The 22,229-nt window shown below is 45.5% G+C and overlaps 1 protein-coding gene across 1 annotated transcript in view; it reads left to right on the forward strand.

The window, feature by feature from the left end:
• Window positions 1-2,822: 2,822 nt before the first annotated feature.
• MC2R (melanocortin 2 receptor) overlaps window positions 2,823-22,229 on the forward strand; it is a 42,136-nt gene continuing 22,729 nt past the window's right edge. The window contains exons 1-4 of the mRNA XM_062199975.1: window positions 2,823-3,706; window positions 7,343-7,401; window positions 11,978-12,081; window positions 16,625-16,803. Of these exons, the coding sequence (XP_062055959.1) occupies window positions 2,823-3,706; window positions 7,343-7,401; window positions 11,978-12,081; window positions 16,625-16,803 (1,226 nt within the window). The remainder of the gene's footprint in view (window positions 3,707-7,342; window positions 7,402-11,977; window positions 12,082-16,624; window positions 16,804-22,229) is intronic.

The following is a 22,229-nucleotide window of genomic DNA, read 5'->3' on the forward strand; positions in this document are numbered from 1 at the left end:
GGGCGAGAGCAGAACCCATGCTGTGTGTTTCTAGATTGAAACCTGAACATAAAACACCTGCTAAATGTGATGTGGGCAGCCATCCAAAGGCTTGCTAGCCATGTGTTGAGGAGGCCATGGCAGATAGGGCACCTCCACACAGCGCTGGCCAGGGCCGAAACTGACAAAGGCCCTAGGAGAGGCTTTTGACATTATCAAAACCATCACCAAAGCATAAGGACTCAACAACTCCACTGCTGTGAATTAGCCGCACTATACATGCACAGAAGACACTGTGTACTTAGACGACTGTGCACTACAGCATGCTTGGCATAGCAAAATATTGGAAATAACCCACATAGCTATGAACACTGAGCAGATTCAGTAAGTTAGAATACATCTATACCATGCAATACCATGCAGCAGAAGGAAAAAGGAAAGAAAGAACGAAGGGAGGGAGGAAGAGGAAGTGATCCATGGAAAAGCAAAGTGTGGTATATAATCTACTATCTTTCTACTACGAAGTGGGGTAGGGGCATGGTAGCCATGGAAATGAGCCCCTTGGGCCTCCTGCTATTGAAAGTAGGGTTGACTGACCAGTGGTGGTGGGCTGTGGGAGGCCTGGGGTCGGGGAGGGGCCTGCTGAGGATCAGGTGGCTGCAGAGTGCTGCGTCTCCTCGTTGTACTGCTCTCCTGGAGGCTGGCTGGGGAGGCTAACGGGGCTGTTTTCCACTGAGCAGATGGGCTCTCTGGCTTGGCGGGGGTGCACACATGGGGTGCTTACAGATTCCCTGTGAGTGAATTGGGAGCCCCTCTCAGCATCTTGGCTTCTGAGCTTTTTCCCCAATTTTTACTGGATGCATTTAATATTTTAATTTCACCCTCTGAATAGGGACTGTAGTCATGTAGGTAGACATATGCTTTGTGTGTGTGTACACAGGAAAATCCCCTCATCTCAGCCTTTCATCCTGGGGCCCACTAGCTCTTCTACAACAGATGAGTAATCTTCTCTTGGAGTTTCTTGGTTTCTGATTTGAGAGACCAAAAGACAGACAGACAGAGGGAGAGAACTCCCATCTACTAGTTCATTCTCCAAAAGTCTGCTATGGCAGGGGCCAAAAGCAGGAGCTGGGAACTCAATCCACGTCTCTCACATGGGTGGTAGGGACCCAAGCACTTGAGTCATCACTGCCGCTTACATTATCATTAGCTGAAGTCCCCATTCCACGCTGTGCATTAGAACATAGGAACTTCGTACTCCTATTGAACTATAACTTGGTACCTATTTATTAGTCAACCTTTCCCCATTCGGCCCTCCCTCCACAGTCCCCAGGCTCTGAAAACTACCATTATACTCTCAACGTCTATGAGATCAACTTTTTTAGATTCCTGGGAAGCAGAAAGAATCACACGGGAATGACACACCCACACACCTGCCTTCATCCCACAGGTTATCTGGTCTGGCTGTGCCCCGGAGCAACAGTGAACGGGAGAGACCCTTCTTTGGAGGAGGAGGCATTGTGTGCCTTCCTGCTCCCACACATGCCTCATTTCTTTCACGTCTTCTCAGGCAGGAGCCCACTGCTGCTCATTCCAATCTAAAAAAAAAAAAAAAAAAAGTCTGAAAAAGGGATTTTTTAAAGAGTATGTTTATTTGAAGGCAAAAAAAATTTGAAATCTGTGTTTTGTTGTTTTCATAATGCACATTTTCCATGAACTTTCTGAAAACCCTCTTGTGTACAAAGAATTCAAATATGTTTGCATCATAATAAACTTAACTTTTTGAGTCTATTTCTCCATGGACATTTTGAAGTCCCCTTGTGTCACAAACACAACTGCATTCATGACCAGAATGCAAGGCAAAGGGAGGAGAACAAAAAGAAATATTTGTCTTAATCTCTGGGCTCAGAATTCAAGATGAAGGCTCGGTGAATTGTTTTAGTTAAATTACTACACCACAGAGGACATTGGCTGGCAGTTAAGTAGTTGATTGGGACACCTACCTCTCCTATCACAGTGGCTGGGTTTCAATGCATCTCTGCTTCCCATCCAGTTTTCTGCTGGTGCACACCCTGGGAGACAGCAGGCACCAGCTCAAGAACTTGGCTCCCTACATGTTCCTGGCTTTGGATTGGCATCAGCTATTACCGACATTTACGGAGTGACCCGGCAGATGAGAGTTCTCTGTCAGAATAAAAACAAAATTAAATTAAATTAAATGTAAAAAGAGTGAGCCTTCTAGAGCTCTGCATTGAATGTGTTTCTTTAAAATAAATAAGTAGGGGTCGGCACTGTAGCGTAGTGGATAAAACCGCCACCTACAGTGGCAGCATCCCACATGGGCACTGGTTCGTGTCCCGGCTGCTCCACTTCTGAGTCAGCTCTCTGCTGTGACCTAGGAAAGCAGCAGAAGATGGCCCAAGTCCTTGGGCCCCTGCACCTGCATGAGGAACCCGGAAGAAGCTGCTGGCTCCTGGCTTCTGATTGGTGCAGCTCCAGCCATTGCGGCTAATTGGGGAGTGAACCAGCGGATGGAAGACCTCTCTCTCTCTCTCTCTCTCTGCCTCTCCTTTTCTCTCTGTGTAACTCTGACCTTCAAATAAATAAATAAATAAATATTTAAAAAAATAAAATAAATAAGTAAACAGTTATTTTATAGAGGGAAGAGATTGTTCTTACACCAATGTGGCTGGTTCTCATTTTGTAGTCTGCTCCACGTCTCTTGCAGGTGGCCGAGCGACTTTGCCCTCGGATCTCCAGCAGGTGCTGAGGACAGGAGGCATTGGATGACTGGATCGAGCTCTCTGCGAGGTCGAGCCCAGGCCCCTGCACAAGCAGCAGAAATGCAGCGCATTCTCAGTGCCTACGAGAACTCCAGTGACACGGCCAGAAACCACTCGGACTGCCCACGGGTGGTCTTGCCCGAGGAGGTGTTTTTCACACTCTCCATGGCTGGGGTGCTGGAGAATCTGGCCGTCCTTCTGGCCGTGGTCAAGAACAAGCATCTCCAATCCCCCATGCACTTTTTCATTTGCAGCCTGGCCGTTTCCGACATGCTAGGCAGCCTGTACAAGATCCTGGAAAACATCCTGATCCTGCTCAGAAACACGGGCTACCTCAAACCTCGGGGCGACTTCGAAACGACGGCGGATGACGTCATCGACTCCATGTTCGTCCTGTCTCTGCTGGGGTCCATCTTCAGCCTGACTGCGATCGCCGCGGACCGCTACATCACCATCTTCCACTCTCTGCAGTACCACAGCATCGTGACCGTGCGCCGAGCCCTGGTCGCGCTCACCGTCCTCTGGGCACTCTGCACGGGGAGCGGCATCACCATGGTGATCTTCTCTCATCACATCCCCACGGTGCTCACCTTCACCTCGCTGTTCCCGCTCATGCTGGTCTTCATCTTGTGTCTCTATGTGCACATGTTCTTGCTGGCCCGCTCCCACGCCAGGAGGATCTCCACCCTCCCCAGGTCCAACATGCGCGGGGCCATCACCTTGACCATCCTGCTGGGGGTCTTCATCTTCTGCTGGGCCCCCTTCGTCCTTCACGTGCTGCTAATGACATTCTGCCCAGATAACCCTTACTGCGCATGCTACATGTCTCTCTTCCAGGTGAACGGCATGTTGATCATGTGCAACGCCGTCATCGACCCCTTCATTTATGCCTTCCGGAGCCCAGAGCTCAGGGATGCCTTCAAAAAGATGATCATCTGCAGAAGGTGCGGGTAGCATTCTTGGTCTCCGGTTCCAGAAGCCATGGGGATAAGCGTGTGAGTGACAGAATGAAGTTAATACTCTTTGAGCACCCAAGCTCCTGACTGTCCTTTTTATCTCTAATGGGCCTGCAGCTTATCCCACCATCTTTCAGAATATGTAAAACTGTTCCCGAACGCATCGAATGCAAAGATAAGTTTATTTTTGGTGCAAAAGAAATGTTGAAGCACCCCCAAATTTTACCGTAATATGTATTTCTCTTGAAGTTTTGAAGTTTCTGAAGACCACTTGTGCTGTTTATAATAGCTTGGTTCTTCATGGATAGTCTTACTATTTTTATAACTTACTATTTTTTATAACTTTATAGCTAGAAAAACACAAGAAGAACAGAATACAAAGGAGATGTATCTTGTGGGGTGAGAAGACGGAGGGGGGATGTCAAGCTTTTGGGTCATGGCCAAAACCAAGACCAGAGCAGCCCGGGGAGCCCGAGGCTGCAATCATCGGACACCACAGCAGAGACCTGTTGACAGCACCTGCCTCCTCCCCGCCTGGAGCCTGAAGGCAGAGCCATCCCCAGAGAGCTCTGCCCTCCCGCCACAGAAGAGGGGGCAGACATTGACAAGCACCCTCCCCCACAGAAATCTAAGGCACAGAATCTGCAAGGTCATCCGTTTGTCACTGCTAAGGATAAAGCTGGAGGAAGCAGCGAATTCTGATCCTAGGCCCTCACTACCTCGGAGAGGGACTGACTTGGAGAGTGTGCAATGAGGGAGACAGCAGAGAAGGTTTCCAAGTGGCTCGGGACTGACAAGAGGGACAGGGTCTTCTGGAAGAGGCAACACTGGGCCTCGGGGAGAGTTTCCCCGAGGTGCAGAGAGGAGCAGGTGGCACCAACAGGTCTGACCGCGTGGTGGAGGGTTGGGTAGAACCTGAGTGGTAGAGGGGCAAGCCCGCAGTTGGCAGCACAGCCTGGTAGGCGCAGGCTTCCCGCAGCCTGCAGCCTGCATCCCCAGGGCATCCAGGGCAGGTCCTCTCATCCTTTGGTCTGGAGAAATGCTTACGGGGTCTCCCCCTCCACCCCATGGACTATATTTCTATAACATGAACCTGAATTCATGACTGTATAAAATACCATGTATAGGTTCATTTTCCTTAAAAATCTAAAGCAAATGCTATCAATCATATCAAAGTGGCATTTCTACCACCGAAAGAATAACGTAGAGCACAATTTTCTGGAATTAAACTGAGTATTAAACTGAGTATTCTCCATAAAAGGTAGCCTTGTTTTATAGTGCACTGTTCTGTGAGGCTGTAGAGAGAGGTGGTGCAATTCATCCCCCACCACAGATACTCTCACACAGCCCTGCCTGGGGAACTTTCCTGCCTGTCGCAGCCTTGCCTCTCCTCTCCGCACTCATGCTCTCAGCCACCACACAGGCCTGGCATCAGAGGCCAGGCCTCTGTCACCCAGAGGCTACTTCCATGAGCCACATTTAGTCCAGGATGCCATGATCTGACAGCAGGTGAAGCAAGAGTGAAGTCCAAGTGCTGATGCAGACACACTCCACTCCAGATCCTCAGCCACACTCGTGCACAGCAGGGTCTTCAGTACCTAACTTCACATAGAATCCATGGACAACAGGAGCAGATGTGCATTTTACATAGGAACGATCAATAAGGCCCAGGCTGTCCCCATAATGATGACTTCAATTCTGTATCAAATTATTACATTTTTAAGCTGCTTTGTGGATGCTCTCAGTTCGTGTTCAGTTTTGTGGGTGACCTAGTTTGAGACCCCACCTAGTTTCCTCTGACCTTTCAAGAAGGGGAGAGAGAATGTAGTGAAAAACATGTCTCCCCTGGTTTCGAGACAGGACCAACGCCTCATGGACTACTCTGGCTCCTCAGAGTAATAGAAATACGAGGACATCTGGCTTCCATTGCCAGCCCTCCTACTTAAAAGCTCTGAGTCCTTGGGCAAGGCTCCGAGCCTGGGTTTCCTCCTGTATACCATGGAGACAACCACAGAACTTTCCTCTTGTGTTTCGTCTCAGGATTAATGCCTTGAGAGCACTGGTCGTCCATTAAACATGCAGTTAAGTATCAAGTGTTTCTACGGGCATCCTCAAATGAGGCCCCAAGCTGAACATACTCTGTTGGCCAATGATCTCAAAGCTCTGTCTCAGGCATGGGCATTGTATTACAGTAGGTTATGCCACTCCTGTGATGCTGGCCTCCAATATCAGAGGGCTGTTTAGAGCCCTGGCTGCTCCACTTCCAATACAGCTCTCTGCTAATGTACCTGGGAAAGCAGCAGAAGATTGCTCTAGTGCTTGGATCCCTGCCACCCACATGGATGACCTGGATGGAGTTCCTGACTCCTGGATTCAGCCTGGCCATTTGGGGAGTGAACCAGCAGATGGAAGATTCTCTCTTTCTCTGCATTTCGTTTTTTAAAAAGATTTATTTATTTGAAAGGCAGAGTTGTAGAGAGACAGAAAGAGAGAGAGATATCTTCCGTCTGCTTGTTCACTCCCCAAATGGCTACAATGGCCAAGGCTGGGCCAGTCCAAAGCCAGGAGCCAGGAGCTTCATCAAGATCTCCTACATGGGTAGCAATGGCCCAAGTACCTGGACCATCTTCCTCTGCCTTCCCAGGCACATTAGCAGGGAACTGGATCCAAAGTGGAGCAGCCAGGATTTGAACCAGCGTCCATATGGGATGCCAACATTGCAGGCCACAGCTTTACCTGCTGTGCTACAACACCAACCCCTGTCACTGTGCATTTCAAATACAGCTTTTAAAACAAAATCTCTGCCTCCACCTCCATAGCCCTGGTCACTATCTGCAGAAGCCTCTCCCTAAAGCAGAATAAGGACAGGAAGTCATGGGAGCTGTGTTGAGTGTGAATCTCAACATGCAGCCTGCTTTCAAGACACGCACTCTTTGCTTTAATTTCGTTCATCAAAAAGGTAATATGAGGGTACTTCAAAAGCTTCATGGAAACCGGAATTAAAAGATAAATGTATTGTGGTGCCAAAAATGATATGTATACCTACAAAGTTCATGAAAATGCCAATTATGAAAAAGCTACACATGGATTTCAAGGTTATTTTTACACCAACATAAATTTACCTTTTAATTCCATTTTCTAAGAACTTTTCTGAAGTGTCCTCATGTCACACAATTAAATATGTATATGTATATGTATATGTATATGTATATATATATATAGGAAAGGCAATTGGCCTAGCATTTAAGATGCCAGCTCATATGCCCACATCTCAAGCAAAGTGCCTGGGTTCAATTCCCAGCTTCAGCTCTCCGTTGCAACTTCCTACTGGTGTCAACCCTGGGAGGCATCAGGTGGTGACTCAAGTGGTTGGATCCCTGCCATCCACATGGGAGACCTGGATTGAGTTCTTGACTGCTGGCTTCCATCTGGCCCAGCTCCCGTCATTATAAGCATTTGGGGAAATGAACCAGCAGACAGTAAATTCTCTCTCTCTCTCTTCCTCATTCTTTCTCTCTCTCTCTCTCAAATAAAAAGAATTAAAAACAAATAAAATGCACACAATGTGAAAAGTCCCTCCAACAGCTGTTCCTCATCTGTCTCATTCCCCATTCTCATCTCAAGTTCTCATTTTCCATTTCCTACAGATAACATGTTCATGTACTTCCAGACTCTGTGCACATGTAAGAAAGTATAGAAAATGGTTCTTATTGTATCTTTTTTTGCACAAAAGATATGCACCTTTCTTTTTCACTTCCCAGCATATCTTGGTGTTTGTTCTGCATCAGTAAACAGAGAATTTCCTCATTCTTTTGTACAGTGGCACAATACCCTCTTGAACAAATGCACCAAATTTATTCAACCACTGCCCTATCACAAGGCTTGAAAAAGCAGTCCACAGGTATCTAATGCAAGTGATTCCTAAGCATATGACAAATGCACAACATTTCTAATGGTAAAAAATACAAAATCAAATTACTTTGTGGACCCATTTTTCACCTGTCAGATAGTCAACAATCCAAAAGATTGTTAACATACTATGATGATGCGGTTTTAGGGGACCTGGCCCACGTGTAAATCGCTAAGTTAAGTGTAAGCTAAAGTATAACTCTTTTTTTAACTTTTATTTAGTAAATATAAATTTCCAAAGTACAGTTTATGGATTACAATGGCTTTCCCCCCGCCATAACTTCCCTCCCACCCCCAACCCTCCCTTCTCCCGCTCCCTCTCCCATTCCATTCACATCAAGATTCATTTTCAATTATCTTTATATTCAGAAGATCAATTTAGCCTATATTAAGTAAAGATTTCATCAGTTTGCACCCACACAGAACATAAAGTGTAAAATACTGTTTGAGTACTAGTTACAGCATTAATTCGCACTGAACAACACATTAAGGACAGAGATCCTACATGAAGAGTAAGTGCAGAGTGACTTCTGTTGTTGACTTAACAAATTGACACTCTTGTTTATGGCATCAGTAATCTCCCTAGGCTCTTGTCATGAGTTGCCAAGGCTATGGAAGCCTTTTGAGTTCACTGACCTCGACCTTATTTAGACAAGGTCATAGTCAAAGTGGAAGTTCCCTCCGCCCTTCAGAGAAAGGCACCTCCTTCTTTGATGGCCCGTTCTTTCTACTGGGATCTCACTTGCAGAGATCTTTCATTTAGGTCTTTTTTTTTTTTTTTTGCCAGAGTGTCTTGGCTTTCCATGCCTAAAATTAAAATGCCTTAAAAATTGAAATATGCAGCCGGCGCTATTGTGCAAGGAGTTAAAACCCCAGCCTGCAGTGCTAGCATCCCATATGGGTGCCGGTTTGTGTCCCAGCTGCTCCACTTCCAATACAGCTCTCTGCTATGGCCTGGGAAAGCAGTGGAAGATGACCCAATTCCTTGGGCCCCTGCACCCACATAGGAGACCTAGAAGAAGCTCCTGGCTTCTGGCTTCAGATCAGCTCAGCTCTGGTTGATGCAGTCATCTGGGGAGAGAACCAACGGATGGAAGACACCCCCCCCACCCTGGCTCTACCTCTACCTCTCTCTGTAACTCCATCTTTCAAATAAACAAAATAAATATTAAAAAAGCAAAATATGGCTATATCCGTAGTTACAAAACTTGCCAACATATTCGCCCTTGGATCCAGCATTGCACTTCTGGGGAGCCATCCTGCAAATGTAGTGTACAGAGTAAAACATGTAAATGCTTGTCCATTAAGCATAGATCAAAATTAAAAAAAAAAACTGGAAACAATCCAAATATCCATCACTTGTGTTCTGACCCCTGTCCAAACGTCAGCTTAATTAATCCTCATAAATGCTGAGTAAGTTCATTTAGCCTCTGACTAGTGAGTAGTAAATGAGCAGATGTATTGTCTGATTTCTCATTCTCCTTGCTCCTATGTAAACACAGATTCAGAGATTGGGACTGAAGTCAAAGTCAGGTATCTGTAGCTGTGTGTTTTGGCACTGGATTCAAGCAACTCACACCTACTTGAAGACCATGAATACAACTGTAACTACTGAGCCTAAATTGGCTTGTATCCTCTAAGCAGTATGGCCTGTTTTTTGGTGCCTATTGGCTTAATAAACATCCGAAGAATATAGAGAACCAGTCAAAGGTGAGAAGATTTTGCCCTGGGAAGGGAAGGAGAAAATGCAGAGATCCAGAGGTAACCCTGTCTGGACAGAACAGATGTCCACAGAGCACAGCACCCAGCCCAGGGGGCTTGCAAGGCAATCTACGTGAGTTTGACTGAGCCCTTCATCCCAGGTGTGTGATGGATCTGAAGAACAGTGCTTCACTGATGTGAAAACAGGGTGAGCAATGAAATAGATATATACCCAAAATGTATGACTGATAAGAACAGAGAAAATCGCAGTCAACTCTGGATCCGACATGTAGTTAGGACTACATGGCTGCACCCACCCTGAACATGCACATGCTTCTTTGTCATTATCCCCTAAATAATACAGTACAGCAATTATTTATATAGACTTTACTTCATAGTAGGTATCATACGTTATTGTAGAGATGATTTGAAGTCTACAGGAGGATGTGTGCAGGTTCTGTACAAATATTTTGCCATTTTATGTAAAGGACTTGGGCATCCATGGATTTTTATATCACAGGTCCTTGAATCAATCCCTGATGGACTGAGGGACCACTGTATCTTAACTGATGAGTGTTCATGATCAAAAGAGTTTGGACACAAGGTAAAGAACGTGAGGTGGAAGACAAAGCCAGGCAGGGAGCAGAAAGCCTTAGTTGTTGAGTTAAAAACAGTTTTATTTCAACTTAAGAATAATGGGAAGATATTGAAGGAGTTTTAGCCAGGAAGTGAGTAATATTACAGAGAAACAATTTTCACATTGGACACACCTATGGATTTTCTGTGGCTCTTGCATTAACCTGGGGCATGGGACATACAGATGCTATTCTGGTTGCTTGGGTACCAGGAGTGGTCTGGATCTCTGTGATGGGAAGCAAAGCATGGAGGTGAGTCTGGGGAAGACTGGAAGGAAAGTGACAGAAAGGGACCCAAGAGAGCCAGTCTCTGACTCAAGATGCAGGCAGGGTGTTGGCGAGGATGGGGGATGCTTGGGCAACATTCAGTGTAGATCAGTGGTTAAGACAGCACTTGGGACACCCACATCCCACATAGGAGTGCTTGGTTTGCCTCCCGGCTCCACTTCCAATCCAGCTTCCTGATAATGTACATCCTGGGAGACAGTAGATGATGGCTCAAGTACTTAAATCCCTGCCACCCACATGAAAGACCTAGATTAGATTCCAAGCTCCTAGCATTGGTCTGGTCCTGCCTTAGCTATTGTAGGCATCTGGGGAGTGAAACAGGGGAAGGAAGCACTCACTTTCTCTCTCTCTCTCTCTCTCTCTCTCTCTCTCTCTCCAAATAAGGTGAAAATAATCTTTAAAAAGATAGAACTGCACACAGAGCCCAAGACAGCAGAGCACAGGTGGCCAGCACCTGCAGGGAAGCTGAATATCCACACAAACAAAGCAGGGGACCGAGTTTGGAAAACCTCTAGATCCTTGGAAAAGCGCCCAAAGCTGCAATTCTCAGCTGCATGGGGAGATTCTGTCTGTGCAGACGTGGGGGACTCCAACAGCCATGGGTTCTGCCCTGCACTCCTCAGGCCAAAGGCTCACCAGTGAGTCGTGGAAACCAATCCTTTCACACTCCTTGTCTCCCACCCTAAGAACTCGGCACCAGGGCTAGGGGTGTTGGCAGACTTTGCTCCATTCCTTCTGCTCACCCCCATTCCCTCTTTCTCCCAGATTCTTATGAGCCAGAAGTTCCTCCTGCTCTCTCAATCCCCAAGATTATGAAAACACCACCACATTCCCAGGAGTTCCCTGGCCCATCTCCACCCCAGGGAGCCCGACTCTGGGTTCAGTTCCAAGGCATGGCTGTCCGTGGGTTCAGCATTCCTTGGTGCAAGATCCAGGATCTTGCACAACTTCATCAAGCCTTCCCATTGCTGCCACGAGGGCTGGGGCAGTGAGCTCAGAAAGCAGTGCCTTTTTATTCAAAATAGCAACAACCGAACAAGACAGATCTTTCCTCACTTTACAGGAAGAATTGAGAGCCCTGAGAAACCATGTCCTGATCATGAAACTATGTAACTGCCTTGTACCAGAGCTTGCTGCAAATGAGAGTTTGACCAAGCCTATGGTTTACAATATGCAGGGAGAGTCCTACAAGCCCCCGGAGGACCTGTCTAGGGGGCCCTGGACTCACCCTTCTATTCTGAATAGGCAGCCTCCCTGAGAGCAGCTAAACACCAGCTGGTCTATGTAATCCAAGGCTCCCCTGCTCTCTCAGGGCACAATTAATTGATTAATTGTTGTCCAATATTCTGAGGTATGATGGCCATGATTTTTATTACGTAAGTAAGATCCAATACACTTTGGCAGCCACGTGAGAAGGCAAAAGTGAAGCTGCTCCGTGGGTGCTTAAGCTATAATACCTTCTACTCATACTTTGCTCTGTTGCGGAATTCAAGCAGGGTCTGCACACATAGAAGGACAACGCAGACACGTTTATGGCTCTTAAAAATGGTTTTAAAAATGGTAGGAGAAGGAGCTTGGCAGTAAGTCTCCAGACACAGGTTTACACAGCAAGAACTGTACAGCTTTTCCCACACAATGTTCATGGAGCAAACTACCTGCAGCAACAAGATGTAGGTGGTGCCTGGGGCCTTGCTGACTCCTACACAGCCTTCTGCTTGTCCTACAGTCAAGGCTTTAGGACACGCCAAGGACATGGAGAAGCCTGGGAAAGGCAATTTACTGGAGAATTACAGGCAATTTATGGTATTAGTTTTGCATTACTTTAACGAAGTATGTGAGGTGGGCTACTAATGAAGAAAATGAGGCTTCTTTAGTTCACAGTTCTTGGGGAACAAGAACATGGTGCTGGCATCTGCTAAGCTCTGGTGAGGCCTCTCTTGGTTATGTCAATCAGGGCAGATCACAATGGCAGGAGCGAAGGATCACACCTCCATACCGAGAGCCAGGGACTGGAGAGAGCCAGGGCCAGGCTCTCGCAGAACTCCTTCCAGGAGGCCAGCATTCCCTTCCCAGGGCAGCACCCTCAATGCCCCTAAGAGCCTCCCACCAAGCTCCACCTCTTGGAAGCCCAATTTCTCAGCACCATCACACTGTGGACCAGTCCTCCAACATAGGAACCCTTGGGGGTCAGACCAGAGCCACACCGCAGCACAGCACTTACATGGCCACATGTGTTTCCTACTCCACATGTGCCCTTCACAGCCCAAACTAAAAATGCTGTCCCACCACCTGAAAGGAATGTCCATGCACAGTCTGCGGTTTCCTTGGGGCCAGCACCACAAAGCCAAGAGGAGGTCTGTCCCTCTGGGGAGAAGACACCAGATCTACATCCCTGACACCAGGTCCGAGACAACCAGACAAACACAGGCTGTGCAACTGTTTCCCAAATGGTCGTGCAAATTCACAATCCCACCACCAATGTGTGAAAATTTCTGCTACCACATCCTCTCCTGTTAGCAATACCCTCAGACTCCTGTCAATCTGACTGATGCCCAGTGCCACACTGGCTTACTAATGAGGCTGAGCACAGCACGTTTGTTGAGATTCTGTGGTCTGTGAAATCTTGCTGTTGACATTTATTAGTTTTATTGGTTTGTCTGTAGCTACTGATACTATTTGCAAACACGACTCTTCCTTTTAATTCTCTCACATTTCTGGCTAGGACCAACTGTACCATGGTGAAAAGAAGCAAAGAGGGGTTGAGGGAATCCTTTGCTTTTGTTAACATTAAATAGGAATGTTTTCAAAATGTCACCAAGATGATGTTTGTTTCGTGAAGGTTACCTTTTATCAAATTGCAGATATTCTTTTCCCAGCAGGATGCTTGTCGTAAATGAATGTTGAATTTCATTTAATTATTCCTCAACATTCATTAGCTTGTCATTTTTCTTCTTTTGTAATGGGATTATTACACTAATGGTTTTTTAATACTGAATTATCTTTCCAAACTATAAATAAAGATTGGTATGTATTATAACAACTTTGACTGTATTTACAAGGCTATAATACATTATTTGACAAAAAGATTTTGTCTAAATTATATACTTATTTATTTGAAATTATTTATACTGATATAATTTGTTTCACAAATGACCTTCAATGAATTATATGAGAAATAGGAATGACGGCAAAAAATTGAAATTCAAGATAGAGGGAACCATCATTGTTACATAGCAGGTTGAGCTGCCTCCTGCAATACTGGCATCCCATATGAGTGCCAATTGGAATCCTGGCTGCTCCATTGCTAATCCAGCTCCTTGCTAATGTGCCTGGGAAAGCAGCAGCAGATGTCTCAGGTGCTTGGGCCCCTGTCACTCACATGGGAGAGCCAGATGGAATTTCCTGTTCCAGGAAACAGCCTGTCTAAGCCCCAGCCAGTGTAGCCATTTGTGGAGTGAACCAACGAATAGAGGATCTCTCTCTCTCTCTCTCTCTCTCTCTTGCTCTCTGATGGACGAGCTCTCTCTCTTTCATTCTCTCTCACTCTCTTTCTGCCTTTCGCTCTCTCTTTGCAACTCTGACTTTCAAATAAATAAATAAATCTTTAAAAATGGATTTCAGTGTTGGTGTTGTGGTGTAACAGGTTAAACTGCTGCCTGCAATGCTGGCATCCCATATAGGCACCTGTTTGAGTCCTGGCTGCTTCACTTCCAAACTAGCTCCCTACTAATGTGCCTGGGAAAGCAGAAGAGGACATCCCAAGTCCTTGGGCCTTTGCACCCACATGGGAGACCCAGATGAAGCTCCAGGCTCCTGGCTTCTGCTTAGCTGTTGTAGCCATTTAGGGAGTGAACCAGCAAATGGAAGATCAATTTTCTCTCTCTCTCCCTCTCTCTCTCTCTCTCTCTCTCTCTGTGTGTGTGTGTGTGTGCGTGTGTCTCCATCTCTCTTTCTCCTTTCCCCTCTCTCCCTCTCTCCCTCTTCCTCTCTGTAACTCTGACTTTCAAATAAATAAATAAAACTTTTTTAAAAATGGTTTTCATAAACATTCCCTGTAAAATAGAGGAGGCAAAGGAGAAAGAAGAAATTCTCCATACACTGTTTAGATAGCTACTCCTTTACCTATATTTAATGCTAGCATCCCATCTATCTGAGGCAGATGCATATTTGCTGCACACACAGCCAGTTACTGAGACTCACACTCAAGGGTACCACCTGCTGACATTGTTACTGGTCATTGATGAAGTGGCTAACAATTGTTAAATATTTTGCCAACATATACTGAGTATTTAAAATCTATTATTTGCAATGCATGCCGAGCAAACAATCCAATTATTCCTGTTTTAAAATACATTCCTTTACTGATAATAATTTGTATTATAACTGGAAATTTTGAAAGTATGGGGCCAGTGCTATGGCACAGTGGGTTAATGCCCTGGCCTGAAGCGCCAGCATCCCATATGGGTGCCGGTTCAAGACCCAGCTGCTCCACTTCAGATCCAGCTCTCTGCTATGGCCTGGTGTTGCAGTGGATTTCTCAACAATATTGCAGTGGATTTGTTTCTGAGAGGAGGAGCGTGGTGGGGGCAAGAGGCGCAGAGTCACCACACAGACCCCGGGAGTCGGGTGAAAGCAGGCCTGAGGCGAGCAGCCCACAGACTCGTTTATTTGAGTTAGTACAACAGCTTATATAGTCAAGACCAGCCAATCCGGTCAAGGGGCGGTCTATGCCCAAACCAATCACAGCCTGTTGCCAGGCAGTTTCCAAAGCCATCCAATCACAGCCTGTTGCCAGTCAGGCTCTTGTCACCAGGCAGTTTCTGAAACCATCCAATCACGGCCTGCCATCAGTCAGGCTCTGTTATCATGTGGTTTCCTCTGTTGTCATGTGGTTTCTGAAGCCATCCAATCACAGCCTGTTGCCAGGCAGTTTCTGTTGTCAGCAGCCATCTTGGCATGAACTTTTCACCTCAGTGGCCATCTTGATATGACCTTTTCACCTCATTCCACCACAGCCTGGGAAGGCAGTAAAAGATGGCCCAAGTCCTTGAGCCCCTCCAACCATGTGGGAGACCCAGAGGAAGCTCCTGGCTCCTGGCCTTGGATCTGCACAGCTCTGGCAATTGTGGCCAGTTGGGGAGTGAACCAGTGAATGGGAGACCTCTCTCTCTCTCTCTCTTTCTCTTTGCCTCTCCTCTCTCTATGTAACTCTGACTTTCAAATAAAAATAAATAAATCTTTAAAAAAGGGAAAGTTTATCACCATGTCTTTATGAGCTTCCAAATACATGCATATGTGTTTTGAATGAAACTCTCCACCAACTTAGCCAGCAGCTACAGTGCCCAGCAGCCATCAGAGGCCCTCATATTAGAGCCCAGCTAGGGACCCACCTCAGGGCAGGATCACTGCCTGGCCTCAGTGACAAGCTGGAAGTTTAAGAGTTTGTAGTACTCATAGAGCACAGGGGTTTCCAGCATGCTTAGAGTTCACAGACAGGGAGTTCTGGGAGCAGGCAACTGACAGCATATCTGAAGCAAAAGGATGTGAATCACTGTAAATGTCACAAATATCTCAGTGATTTCTTTAAAAGAAGGAGGAAACTCCATCTGCCAGGTGGGAGAGATGCCTCGAGGTCTTAACTCTGGCCATGGAACCTGAGTCATTTGGGTGAGGTGTAGATCTGCAAAGTAGTAAGGACAACCAGGCCCTGCTGTTGGCATAAGAAAGACAAACTTGATGCCAAGCAAGTGCTACAATGGAAGGCATGAATCTTTCTTCCTATTCCCTAACATTCCCGAGTTAGACTTTGGCCCCATTCCCCAAAATTCTGCTGGGGTAGGGAGCACAGGGGCAGGAGGGCGCCACTGAAGGTCAGTAACACACTGCAGAATAGCAAGGGTCTCTTCTTCTTTGAGTTGTCAATATACTCACCCAACTGAATTCTTTAAGAAGGTGTTATATTGGCAGAAGCAACATCACCTTCTGAAGTAACAACTTCTGAGAACTTATAACCCACCAGAATTCTTTATGCTTTTTGTCCTCAGTTTGTCCCTTTCAATTTTCTAGAAGTTTCAGTGGTGTGGAATTTGCTGAACAGGGATGTGATGCTATTCAGTGCTACAGTTGAATATGATTTGGCCTCCAGACTCCTATAGACATTTATACATCAAAATCATAAGGTAGTGGTGCAAAGATGGTGGAAACTTAATCCGAACATGGTGTTTAGGAAGTGTTTAGTTAAGGACCTGGTGCAGGTCCTCAGGCTGCTGCGGATGTGCCCTCAGAAGGAGCTCTGAAGAGCGCAGGATGGGACAGCCGAGCCGGAGTTTGAGCCCAGCCGCTTTCTGGCGCATCGCCGCTCCTTCCTCTATAGGCGCTGCCCTACCATCCCCCACACTCACAAAACGCAAACCGCTGGGGCCACAAGACCTTCCACATGAACTTCCAGAGAAACATACCTGACTTTTATACAGTGAGTCTCCCCAGGTATTTGTTGTACAACCAGACAAATGTACATAGACCTCGGTTACGGCCCCCCAGCCCTACTGAAGAGTGAGTGTTAAAAACTCTTCTCCTGCTTCCTTGCATCAGCTTACCTCATTGCTGACGTGAACTCTAAAGAGCTGTGATGCATGAAAAATCGTCCCAACACCAATAAAGCTGAGAATGTTGACCAAATAACTTGATGGAATACGTCTAGAAGGAAGCAAGAGCTTCCTTTTATAGATAGGGCCAAAATCCCAACAAGAATACTGTTAGGAGAGGTGATACAGTATCAGCTCATGCGGTGCAAATCCCAGTGCCATGCCTTCTATTAAACAGCTTTGGACAAGATATTTCACTTCTCTATAATCTCACCAGTTCCAAAGGAATAATTTTAGCTCTCTCACAGGTTGTTTAAGAAATGCATAGTTAGTTCTCAACATGATGTTTGGGTCATGGTAAATGCTTACTGAAAGTCAGTGTTTATGAATAACCTTGGTCTGTTAGGGCTGAGCTGCTATGATAAAGTGCCATAGACTGAGTGGCTTATAAACATCACCAATTTATTCCACACAGCAGTGGAAGCACAGAAATCCAAGGGCAAGGTACTGTCAACTAGTACAACTAGTGCCTTCTTTCTGTGCCTTCAGTTGGTGGAAGGGGCAAAGAATCCCTCCTGGGCCCCTTTTATAAGGGCACAAATCTCATTCACGAGCGCTCCACTGTCCTGGCCTAGTCACCTTCCTAAGGCCCATCTCCTTGGAGGTTAAGAAGTCCACAAACTTGGGGAGACATAAGCATTCAGACCATAGCTTTTTCCAGAGCAGATGACAGGTCACAGCATAAAAATGCTGCTTCTGGGGCTGGTGCTGTGGCACAGCAGGTAAAGCCGCCGCCTGCAGTTCCAGCATCCAATATGGGCACCAGCTCAAGTCCCGGCTGCTCCAGTTCTGATCCAGCTCCCTGCTTATGCACCTGGAAAAGCAACGGAAGATGGCCCAAGACCTTGGGCCCCTGCACCCACATGGGAGACCTGGAAGAAGCTCCTAGCTCTTGGCTTCGGATTGGCCCAGCTCCGGCTGTTGTGGCAATTTGGGGAGTGAACCAGCAGATGGAAGATCTCTTTTTCTCTTTCTGCCTCTGCCTTTCATATAAATAAATAAATCTTTTAAAAAATGCTGCTTCATCCACTACTTTCTCTCTTGATGCTCTAGCTACAAAGGACTTTGCATTTTCCCACTCTTTTCTCTTCATCACTAACTACAAATATGTAGAAACACTCCTAGTAGAAAAGTTCATCTCCAGGGTCGGCACTGTGGTGCAGCGGAGTGTTAACACCCTGGCCTGGGGCGCCAGCATCCCATATGGGCGCCAGTTTGAGACTTGGCTGCTCCACTTCTGATCCAGCCCTCTGCTATGGCCCAGGATAGCAGGGGAAGATGGCCCAAGTCCTTGGGCCCCTGCACCCACGTGGGAGACCTGGAAGAAGCTCTTGGCCCCTGGCTTCGGATCAGCACAGCTCCGGCCGTTGAGGGAGTGAACCAGCGGATGGAAGCCATCTCTCTCTGTTTCTACCTCTCTCTCTAACTTTGGCTTTCAAATAAATAAAATGAATCTTAAAAAAATACATTCTTCACAGAAATAGAAAAAAAAAATAGATCTTAAAATTCATACGTAACCACAAAAGACTCCAAACAGTCAAAGCTATCTTGAGCAAAAAGAATAAAGTTGGAGGCATCACAGAATCTGATCTCTGTCCTTAAAAAAATAAAAAAACCTATTTTGAGATGAGTCACATGCTTTTCCTCTCACTGTTGTTTACAGTCATTTAAAATTGGAATCTCTACTCACTGAAATTTGATGATAAAAGGGACTATTCATTCTACAGAGAATATTTCTCTAAGGCTTCATGATGATAAGAGTTTAGTTCAACACTGAAAACAAGGATTCTATTCTATTTGATGTGCTTAGTACAATGACATGAAACTGCTGCTGTCCTATCCAGTTTTCTAGGGACTCCTGGCAATATTTTAACATCCTGTTACTTGAAAAGAGAGAATCTAAAGCCAGAGCTAGCATTGTGCCATGGCAGGTAGAGCTGCTGCCCATGACACTAACATAACATATGGGCACCAGTTCACGTCTCTGCTGCTCCACTTCAGATCCAGTTCCCTGCTCATGGCCTGGGAAAAGCAGTGGAAATGGCCAACGTGTTTGAGTCCCTGCCACCCAAATAGAAGACCCGAATGGAGGTCCTGGGTTCTGGCTTGGGCCTGGTCCAGCCCTGGATGCTGCGGCCATCTGGGGGGTGAACCACCGGATGGAGTATGTGTGTGTGTGTGTGTGTGTGTCCTTCTCTCACTGTTAATTCTGGCTTTCAAATGAATTAATTAATCTTTAAAAAGGAGTCTGAAACCAAAGAAAATTCTTCTCCATAGAAGCGGTTCCACTTTTAAGTCAGGCAGGGACTGCAGACAAATGACAGCCAGGAGAGAGCTGGCAATACCCCTGGGGGGCTCCTACTTCCTCTGCGGCCAGTGTCTTCATCCACTCTCTGTTGGACCTTTAGGACCTGTCAGTCAAGACATTAAACATCCAATGACTGTTTTCTTTTGAATGGCCTTTGAGGCGGGTCTTCCTGTTCAGAAAGGCCAACTGTGCTGCACTTCTGGAATCAGACGGCCTCGTAGAGTTTAGTCTGTTTTGTAGCCACCCACATTATAGTGAAATTTTTCAGATATTAAAACTGTATTTTAAAATCTAGACCTTTGAAATAACTATGTCAAAACATATGAAGCAGGGAAAATAAGGACAGCATAGACAAACATTTGAGGAAAGTCCATTTAAAGAAAAAGCTTAGAGTCTAATGGAAATGTTAGAACACAATAAATGACAGACAATGAAAGCTGAAGGATTTCTTCAGCAAGTCTACCAGCAGACTGGAGACAGCTGAAGGCAGAATCAGTGAATTCAAATATAGTCAACAGAAATTATCCCAACTGAGACACTAAGAAAAAAATTAGTGATAAAATAAAACAGAACAACCAACATCTGTGGTGCAGTAAGAAACTTCTAACAAATGGGTAATTGGAGTACAGAAGAAAAGCATGAATTAAAATATTTTAAGAGTCCCAGAAGGAAAAGAAGGTAGAATATGGTAATATATAATCATCAAGAAGTATCCAAAATTGCTGAAAGATAACCATCAAAGACACCCAGACACATTAACAAAAAAAAAAAAAAAGTCACCAAAGATAGAGAACATTGAAGGTGGTTAAAAAAATAAACATTACATGGTGACAATCAAGAAAATGAATTATATAAGATTTCCTGTAGGAAACCATGCACAGCACAAGACAACTTGAAATTACTGAAAGTAAAACACTATCAGCCAAGACCTCTGTGCCTGCTTAAACAGCCTAGTGGTTAAGACAGCCGCAACGGAACACCTAGGTTCAATCTATGCCTATGCAGACCCTGGGAGGCAACAGTGATGGCTCAAGTAGTTGGGCTCCTGCTGCTCACATTGGAAACCTAGACTTGAGTTCCCAGCTCCTGGTTTAAGCCCAGCCCTGGCCAATGTGGGCATTTGGTGAGTGAGCCAGTGGAGAGACTTCTCTCTGTAATAAATTTTTAATTTTATGCCATCTCAAAGTGAAAGTAAAATACAAACATTTCAGAAAACAAAACTTGTAAGCATGCATCAACAGCTACCATGCACTGTAAAATCCGCTCTGGAGAATAGATTAGTGGTTGCCAGAGGAAAGGTGATTAGAGGATAAACCAGGGAGTTCGTGGTAATAGAACAGCTCTGTGTTCTGACTGTGTCTATTATTATATAAATCTAGACATGTGATAACATATCATAGAACTATATACATGATATGTGAATTAAGGTTCATACCAATCCCCTGGTTTTGACAATACACTATAGCTGCATGAGTCACTACCATCAACCTGGTAAAGGGACATAGAAACCCTGTACTTCTTTTGCAGTTTCTTGTATGTGGTTACCTGTCAAGGAACAGCTTACTATTTTATTCTTTTTAGTATTTTCTTTTTCTACTTAATGCCATTTATTGGATTCTTTATTTAACACAGAAATATTCTTAGGTGTTTAAATCCAATTGAAAATCGATCCCTATAAAAAATAAGAGTGAGAATAAGAGAGGGAGGAGATGTACAGTTCGGCACACGTTCCCTTGGACTTACACCTAAGGGTAAAGCTAAAAATTTGCCATGGGGGCCAGCACTGCAGCTCAATTGCTAATCCTCTGCCTGCGGCACCGGCACACTGGGTTCTAGTTCCGGTAGGGGCGCCGGATTCTGTCCCGGTCGCTCCTCTTCCAGGCCAGCTCTCTGCCTGGTGGAGGATGGCCCAGGTCCTTGGGCCCTGCACCCGCATGGGAGACCAGGAGCAGCACCTGGCTCCTGGCTTCGGATCAGCACGGTGCGCCAGCCACAGTGCGCTGGCCGCAGCAGCCATTGGAGGGTGAACCAACAGAAAAGGAAGACCTTTCTCTCTGTCTCTCTCTCTCACTGTCCACTCTGCCTGTCAAAAAGAAAAAAAAAATTGCCATGGGACTCCAAATTCCATTTAGCTGGCAGGTATCAATGCCATCTTACTGGTTAAAGTGATCATGTTAAGTGTGGAACTGATCATATAGATAAGATTAAGTGTTAAAGGGATCACATAAGTAAGACCAAGTGTCTGCTAATAACAAATAGAATTAAAAAGGAGAGAACGATCTAACATGGGAAGCAGGCCACACAGCAGACTCACAGAATGGCAAATGCCCTAAACAGCACTCTGGCCTTAGAATCAGCCCTTAAGGCATCTGGATCTGGCTGAAAAGCCCATGAGAGGATTTCAGGCATGGAAATCCAAGACCCTGTAGCAAAAAATGATCTACATGAAGGATCTCTGTGAGTGAGATCTCATGGAAAGAAGGGGCCATCAAAGGAGGAGGTACCTTTCTCTGAAGGGAGGAGAAAACTTCCACTTTGCTTATGGCCCTGTCTAAATACTGACAGAGTTTGTGGACTCAAAAGGCTTCATAGCCTTGGCAGCTCATGACAAAAGCCTTGGGTGATCACTGACATCATAAACATTAGAGTGTCAATTGTTAAGTCAACGACAGGAGTCACTGTGCACTTGCTCCCCATGTAGGATCTCTGTCCTTAATGAGTTGTACTGAGAATTAACAGTAAAACAAGTCTTCAAACAGTACTTTATACTGTGTGTGTGGGGGGGTACAAACTGTTGAAATCTTTACTTAGTATAGAGTAGATCTTCTGTATATAAAGGTAATTAAAAATGCATCTTAATGAAGAATGAGATGGGAGAGGGAGTAGAAGGTAGGACGGTTTGGGAGTGGGTGGGCGAGTTTGCAGGGAAGAACTACTATATTCCAAAAGCTGTTTCTATGAAATTTATACTTATTAAATAAAAGCTTTCTAAAAAAAAAAAAAGCAGACAACAACTATATGACAAA

This window comes from Lepus europaeus, chromosome 9 (genome assembly GCF_033115175.1).
Source record: "Lepus europaeus isolate LE1 chromosome 9, mLepTim1.pri, whole genome shotgun sequence".
Taxonomy (NCBI): domain Eukaryota; kingdom Metazoa; phylum Chordata; class Mammalia; order Lagomorpha; family Leporidae; genus Lepus; species Lepus europaeus.